At 41.6% G+C, this 8,476-nt stretch overlaps 1 protein-coding gene across 3 annotated transcripts; it reads left to right on the top strand.

Annotated features, from left to right (window-relative positions):
* Positions 1–3,270: 3,270 nt before the first annotated feature.
* LOC110491403 (protein phosphatase 1 regulatory subunit 3C-B) lies at positions 3,271–7,472 on the top strand. 3 transcript variants are annotated; one of them, XM_021564818.2, is made up of 2 exons: positions 3,271–3,470; positions 4,610–7,472. In XM_021564818.2, the coding sequence occupies exons 1-2, from the start codon at positions 3,457–3,459 to the stop codon at positions 5,556–5,558; spliced, it is 963 nt and encodes a 320-aa protein (XP_021420493.1). In that variant the 5' UTR covers positions 3,271–3,456; the 3' UTR covers positions 5,559–7,472. The 3 variants fall into 3 exon arrangements, with proteins under 3 accessions (XP_021420493.1, XP_036802140.1, XP_036802141.1); XM_036946245.1 differs by lacking the exon at positions 3,271–3,470 and adding an exon at positions 3,478–3,595; XM_036946246.1 differs by lacking the exon at positions 3,271–3,470 and adding an exon at positions 3,787–3,939.
* Positions 7,473–8,476: the final 1,004 nt, after the last annotated feature.

Here is an 8,476-nt window from a genome sequence, read left to right as displayed (position 1 = left end):
ACATGTGGAAGAAGGTGCTCTGGTCAGATGAAACCAAAATTGAACTTTTTGGCAACAATGCAAAACGTTATGTTTGGCGTAAAAGCAACACAGCTCATCACCCTGAACACACCATCCCCACTGTCAAACATGGTGGTGGCAGCATCATGGTTTGGGCCTGCTTTTCTTCAGCAGCGACAGGGAAGATGGTTAAAATTGATGGGAAGATGGATGGAGCCAAATACAGGACCATTCTGGAAGAAAACCTGATGGAGTCTGCAAAAGACCTGAGACTGGGACGGAGATTTGTCTTCCAACAAGACAATGATCCAAAACATAAAGCAAAATCTACAATGGAATGGTTAAAAAATAAACATATCCAGGTGTTAGAATGGCCAAGTCAAAGTCCAGACCTGAATCCAATCGAGAATCTGTGGAAAGAACTGAAAACTGCTGTTCACAAATGCTCTCCATCCAACCTCACTGAGCTCGAGCTGTTTTGCAAGGAGGAATGGGAAAAAATGTCAGTCTCTCGATGTGCAAAACTGATAGAGACATACCCCAAGCGACTTACAGCTGTAATCACAGCAAAAGGTGGCGCTACAAAGTATTAACTTAAGGGGGCTGAATAATTTTGCACGCCCAATTTTTCAGTTTTTGATTTGTTAAAAAAGTTTGAAATATCCAATAAATGTCGTTCCACTTCATGATTGTGTCCCACTTGTTGTTGATTCTTCACAAAAAAATACAGTTTTATATCTTTATGTTTGAAGCCTGAAATGTGGCATAAGGTCGCAAAGTTCAAGGGGGCCGAATACTTTCGCAAGGCACTGTATATATATATATATATATATATATATATATATTTTTTTTTTTTTATTTTTTTTTTCTTCCACATTGACGTTACATAGTATTTTGTGTAGATCGTTGACCAAAAATTAAAATTAATTCAATTTTAATCGCACTTTGTAACACATCAAAATGTGTAAAAAGTGAAGGGGTGTGAATACTTTCTGAAGGCACTGTGTGTTGCTACTGTAAAGCAGTGAACATGCATTCTGTGGACGTGCAGACTGGCATTAAAGTTAACTTCCTGTTATGCATGAACCAATGAATATGCAGGAACTCCTGACCGTGACCGCTAGACATATTACTTTACCGAACCAGGGAAGCACATACTTTATGCCAAATGGTTGCTATATGGAAATATGTTGCAATAAGAAAAATGTTTTTAGAGAGAATCAGTGGTGGAAAAAGTACCCAATTGTCATACCTGAGTAAAAGTAAAGATAAGGTAAAATAAAATTACTCAAGTAAAAGTGAAAGTCACCCAGTAAAATACTACTTGAGTAAAAGTCTAAAAGTATTTGGTTTTAAATAAACGTAAGTATAAAAAGTCAATGTAATTGATCAAATGTACTTTAAGTATCAAAAGTAAAAGTATAAATCATTTCAAATTGCTTATATTAAGCAAACCAGACAGCACCATTTTCTTGTTTATTAAATTTATGGATAGCCAGGGGCACACTCCAACACATAATTTACAAACAAAGCATTTGTGTTTAGTGAGTCCGCCAGAACAGATGCAGTAGAGATGACCAGGGATGTTCTCTTTATAAGTGCGTGATTTGGACCATTTTCCTGTCCTGCTAAGCATTCAAAATGTAACGAATACTTTTAGGTGTCAGGGAAAATGTATGGTGTAAAAAGTACATTATTTTCTTTAGGAATGTAGTGAAGTAAAAGTAAAAATTGTCAAAAATAAAAATAGTAAAGTACAGATACAACAAAAAACTACTTAAGTAGTACTTGAAAGTGTTTTTACTTAAGTACTTTACACCACTGGAGAGAATATTGTCTGTGTGAAAAACCTTGTGTTGGCCTTTGTGAAAATAGATAATCCAATACAGTTATAACTGAAGTCAGTACCAATGAACTGTGTGGTGAAATGGTTTCCATTTTCGCACTGCGATTACGTAAGAGTCACTCATAGCACCTTATCTCCCCACAGAGACAAGAGCTGATTCACAGAGACGTATCTGAGTTGTAAGGCTTCTAATGCCAGACATTTCACTTGACACCCTCTCTCGCACTGTCCTCTCCAAGGCCTCGCCTCTTCAGTGCCTACCACATTCATGGTTGTGGTGAGAACACTCCTCCAGCTCATCACAAGCTAGAAAGAGCTACAGTAATCTGCACCGCTCTAAGGCCAGCATGACCTACAGAGACAGAATTGAACAATGTTTCCCCGGGATGCTTCTGTGTAGAGTCCTCCTTACTAGCTTTAAATGGCATCTTGCAGATGATCATACAATCCCTATGGTGAATTTATACACTGCTCAGACAAGTTCAAATAGATTTGCTCTGTCAGGGTGGAGGTATTTCAGAGCCTGAAGTTGCCTAAGGTCTCAATAGAAATGTCTCCCAACCCAGGCTTATATTTTGATTGTGGTCCCATACTTTCCCATACAAAAGGAGTCAACTAGACCTGGAATTTCACCAATGGGCTAATGAAATGTTATGAGATGTCTCAGGCCTATCTTCCAAATATTGAGAAATGATAAGCTTACTTTAAGGAATAATGTATATAATGTCTACAAAGTCTATAATGTATACACACTGAGTGTAAAAAACACCAGCTCTTTCCATGGCATATACTGACCAGGTGAATCCATGTGAAAGCTACGATACCTTATTGATGTAACTTGTTAAATCCACTTCAATCCGTGTAGATGAAGGGGAGGAGACAGTTTAAAGGTGGATTTTTAAACCTTGAGACATGTATTGTGTATGTGTGCCATTCAGAGGTTGAATGGGCAAGACAAAATACTGAAGTACCTTTGAACAGGGTATGGTAGTAGCTGGCAGGCACACTGGTTTGTGTCAAGAACTGCAGCACTGCTGGGTTTATCACACTTAACCGTTTCCTGTGTTTATCAAGAATGGTCCACCAACCAAAGAATATCCAGGAAACTTGACACAACGTGGGAAGCACTGGGGAGGGGAGGGGGGTTGGTGCAACACAATATTATAACTATGTTATTTACATGCTAGTTGTTTCTAAACAGAAAAACAACCAGTAGAGGTCTATCATGACTCTGTCAAGCCATCTCCGCCTCCACTCCCCATCCTTCAACGTAGCCTGAGCCGACTAGACGTTTCAGCACCTGGGGCGGACTGTAGACAGGCAAAGCTGCTCGCTGATTGCTCGAGCCATCCTCGTTTGGCTTCTCCATTGGCTATCATCCTGTATTCACGTGAAGCAGTATGCAAATCGTCCGATGTAGCCTACCGATTGAAAACGCGGAGGCCATTAACAGTACAGCTGGACTGCAGAGGGGAAGGGGGCGTGCCACGCAGCATTCAGGAACCTCAACCATATTTCATCGGAATGGCTAAATAACATTTTTTTCGATTTAGTTTTTAAAAAGTTAGTCCGTTTATTCACCAGCAACATTTAAAGTGTTTGTCTTTCCAATGAATTGCACAAGGTAAGCTCACAGTGCGTCAAAGATGAAGCGCTTCGATGCACAGTAAATAGATGGGACAATTATTTTGAACTGCGCAATGAAAGAACATGAAACGTTACTTAAATATAAACGTTTTTGAATGCCAGGTGAGATTACCTCTGGCTGAAATATGATTAACTCACTCACTGACCAATTTTATTTTACCTTGGAGACTGTTTCTTAATTGTTTTATTGACTGGCCATTCTATAGTGCAGGGTTTCCCCAACCCTGTCCCCCTGGGTGCACGTATTGGCTTTTGCCCTAACGCTACACAGTTGATTCAAATAATCAATGCTTGATGATGTTTTGGTTATTTGAATCAGCTGTGTAGTGCTAGGGCAAAAAACAAAATGTGTTCACCCAGGACCAAGTTTGTGAAACCCTGCCCTAGGCTACTGCCCAAAATCATTGCTACGAACTTAAACCTGTATGTGTTAAAGCCATTCTAGTGTAAGTAAAAACGTTTTAAAGGTTGATAGCTATTTATTTTCTAGATTTTTGTAGGCCATTGCTTATTATAAACAGGGTGGTTCGAGCCTTGAATGTTGATTGGCTGACAGCTGTGGTATATCAGACCGTCTACCACGGATATGACAACATGTATTTTTACTGCTCTAATAACGTTGCTAACCAGTTTATAATAGCAATAAGGCACCTCGGGGGTTTGTGACTCTGCGTTGCATAGTGCATAAGGACAGTCATTATCCATTGTATATTGAGAATTTGTTCTTAACTGACTAGTTAAAGGTTAAATAAAATAAAAAATATTGGCCATATACCACACCTCCTCCTGCCTTATTGCTTAATTATAGCCTGCTGTAAACTATTTTGAGCATTATTGTCAGTGTAGATTTTCAAACTGTTCCAGGAACAAATGTATTATATATATTTACAAATCTGTGCCAGATTAATTTGGATGACAGGTCTCTTCAATTAATGACCTACGTCAGCAGGGGTCTGGGAGAAGGTAGCACGTCCAGTGAAATCAGGTCAGGGTTTCACAGCTGCATTCGGAACGTTCCATTACTTAGTTAGACTACATTTTACTATTTTCAGTCTCCTCTAAACAGATAACTATTTAGCCTTTAACCTTGTCTGGTGCTTTCTTCTTTTTCAACAGGGTCCTCCACATGTTGAACCCCAGGCCAATGCCAGGTCCCATAATGCCAGTAGATGTAGCCATGAGGATCTGCCTGGCAAGCTCTCCACCCCTCCGCAGCTTCCTCAGCACGTACGAGGACTGCCGATCGCGAAACCTGGTCAACCGTTACAAACCACTGAGGCCATGCATCAGCTCCAAGCAGCAGCTAGAGGACTCCAGCCTGGGATGGAAGAGCGCCAGGGCCAAGGGGAAGAAGCGGGTGGTCTTTGCCGACTCAAAAGGCATGTCCCTAACGGCCATCCACGTGTTCAAGGAGTTTGAGGAGGACCCACTGTCTGACCTGCAATTTGACCTGTCTGACCTGGCCAATGCCACCGCTGGCCTCAAGGTCTCCGTGGAGAAAAGTTTTACTCTGGATTTCCCACAGCCCGCTGCAGATTATCTGGACTTCAGGAACCGGCTCAAGAAGAACCAAGTATGTCTGGAAAACTGCATACTCCAGGAACGGTCGCTCACCGGCACTGTGAAAGTCAGGAACGTAAGCTTTGAGAAATCGGTCTCCATCCGGCTAACGTTTGACTCGTGGAAAACCCACACGGACATTGCTAGTACGTACCTAAACAATGTGTACGGTTGTTTGGACACTGACACCTTCGCGTTCACTGTCGACCTGCCAAGTTCTGTGCCCTCACAGGAGCGTGTGGAGTTTTGCATATGCTTCACCACCCAGGATCAGACGTACTGGGACAACAACGATGAGAAGAACTACAAGTTGCTCCACAACGACACAGATGCAGACCAGACCAGCAACCCCATCATCCAGACCACCGCACCAGTGGAGTTCAAGAGCGACGGCAAGAGGCCGGAGATGGAGTTTGACCAGTTTGGGAGCCCGAGAACGTCCAGTGGATTCTTCCCTGAATGGCAAAGCTGGGGACACATAGAGAATACAACCCCATACTGGTGAAGCAACAACAAGGCTTTTATGAGAAATCCACAAGCTTCTCCAACAGAATCAACTCCTAATTGCTTGATGTAAGAGGAGTGACAACAGAAAATGTAATAGTATGTACACATGGGAGTGCTGGCTGACCCCCCCCCCCCCCCCCCCCCCCCCCCCCCCCCCCCTCAACAATGAAGATATAACCACAATCTGAACAGTTAAGATGTTCAAGTCAACAGTTGAGGTCATTGTGGGGCTTTAGTGGGCATGTTTGTTTTGTCACAATGGAAAGGTTCATAATGGGTTTCTTTCTCTTCATGTTTGGGGGTATATGTGAAGGTATAGAAATCTACAAACAACAGTTTGAGCCTGTAAGCATCTTATCATCCTGTTAACCCCCTAATCACTGTGACCAGTACTCAACATAAAGCATTGTGGTAAAATGCCGCCATATAGCTAGAATTAACAACAAATAGCAAAGTGCATTTTAAGGTTGAGATATCTAGAAATTGGTTAAGACTTTAAAAGTGTACAATTTTTGTAGTGAATTTAAAAAATGTGGTAAATCATGAGTTGTTGTAACATAGATGCCTTCCTTTTATAATGTTAATTTGATTGTCCATTAAGCTGTTTGTAATCTCGGCCACCAGCCCGCTCACTCTGTCGAGACTACTCTATGCGCCAGCAATCCGAGCCTGGGGATGAGGTTAAGCTGTTGGTCATACAATGGCATTACTTCACCACCTGTATACACAGCGAGTAGGGACTGGATTCAATCCGTATCGCGAAAGATCTGTTAAAATTTCAAGGTAATTTCCGATTGAGCCGAAATATGCAACGTTTACCGTAAATGCAGTCTCCACGAACATAGGAACATTGCCTTTAAATTTAATTTGCGCTATAACTCGGATCTGTCGCAATACTCCAGCTCTACGGATTTAATCTAGCTCTAAGGCTTTTTCAAAAAGAGAAAGATAACTCCAGATTTGGGAGCCTGCACTTAACATTTTGTACATGGAGATCTGTTTTGGTGAGTTTTATATCAACAGAATTAGCTTTACTTGCCCTGTAAGAGATGGAACTATTCCTTGCCGTTAGACATAAAGGTAAGCCATCAAAATGTCAGTATAACGTAAGTCGCCCGAATGTTGACGGACATGGTTGACAGTTCCAGAGCAGTCTTTGCACTGACCGAAATACAGTATGCCTTTTAAATGTGAGAATGTGAAAGAATGAGACGTTGAAAGTGGAATAATTTGGTACAGCATGACGAACTTCATATTGAAGTTGCTTCAGTGTTTCATGGCACCGTTTGAGTGAGGACTTTCAGGTAAACAAAAAAGAAAAGCAATACAGGTAAATATGCATGACTATACCCCAGCATATTATCAACTAGGTGTAGGCCTAAATGGAGCACCTACCTTTGTTTTGCACAAAGGATTTCATACATACGTCCATTGTATTTTTGAAAAGCCTTTACATGCAAACGCATTTTATATGCTCTTCCTAACCTCTTAATGTTTGCTGCTACTGTATGTAAGTGCTATTCTATCTTCAATGTGTTTCATGAACCCGTGGTATGTGAATGCTCCTATGGGAAATAGGGGAAAGAGAATGAGGAGAGTGGGGATGTTATTTAAGGAATGTACGACTAAGTAAGGGAAGTGTTTAAAAGGGAAATGAATGGAAAAGAGGTCAGTGTTAGAGGGCTATGCCTTGGGACTGAGGCTTCAGAGTTTACCAGGAAGTGGTGAACATTGTCAGCTGCTTTGTTTGTTCAAGTGTAAATAAGCATGAGGCAGAATGCAAAGGGCTATGACACGAGCCATGGTGTCTAACCGCCAGCATCTTTTTCTACTGCAAGGAAGGGTCTCTGTGTGTGAAATGGTTTACTGTTTTCTCTGTTCCTTTCAGAAATAAAATCTAATGTTTATAGTGTGAAAGACTCTTGACTTTTCAATCTGGATTTTAGGTTAACAAATATTTTCTAAGAGGAATTACCCGGCTGGCATCACCTTCTCATGCAATACCATTGTCTAAGCTCAAGTAGAACCTCCTTAGACCTAGATTCAATCAGATCAAGCATTAACCGGCGATAGCCAAAACCGGCATGCCTGATGTTTCGGCGATGTCGGAGGTGGAACTGCATTGGAGCTGTCAAATTGGTGAGTAGCTGCTCTTGATCATTGTCACGAAGCCACACCTGTCCCACTCTCGTTAGAAGTTTAGAACAAGGAAGTGTAGGCTATATAGAAATAATGATGCTCAAATGTAAAATCATTAAATTAAATAATAGAGGATTTCTATCAGCTTAATTGAGGTCAAGACGACATCTACCATTCCAGTGTTCAAACTTGTAAACAAGGCTGCGTGGGAGTTCTTGTAATGCAACTCCGTGCAGCCAATGGCATGGTCCGCTTTAGATATGCTAAAAGCCTCTTGCGGATTTGACAATTCTAATGCAGTTCCACCTCCGACACCGCCAAAACAACTGCTATGCGGATGTCGGCTAAAGCGGATCTGATTGATATAGAGCCTTTAATTACATTTAGTGACTAAACGGTGAACAAATTATTAAAGTGGTGTGACTCATAACAAAGTTCATATATACAGGGGTGACCCATTCAAACAAGGGAGTTAAGAGAATTTAGAACGAACACAAACGTCCTGAAACCTTGGGACTGTCTCTAAATGGATGCATCATAAATGTGGTCACCATAGCTGAGAGCAGTAGGTCAGGGTCTGGTCCATGCCTCGATGGTACACTATGTTTCCAGTGTCACGTGACGCACGGCGCGCAGAGAGCCTCACTTGATTTGAAGAATCCTGAAGAGACGAATAGCTATGCAGGGTAGGTTCATGGACAGCATTGGACAGACAGATGCCTCATTAACCAAGATGTGATGAGCTGCCAGATGTTTGAGCATACACTAGACGGGTCC

This window comes from Oncorhynchus mykiss, chromosome 16 (assembly GCF_013265735.2).
Source record: "Oncorhynchus mykiss isolate Arlee chromosome 16, USDA_OmykA_1.1, whole genome shotgun sequence".
NCBI classification, from domain to species: domain Eukaryota; kingdom Metazoa; phylum Chordata; class Actinopteri; order Salmoniformes; family Salmonidae; genus Oncorhynchus; species Oncorhynchus mykiss.
Note: the sequence above shows the minus strand (reverse complement) of the source record. Positions and strands in the feature narration are given on the sequence as shown.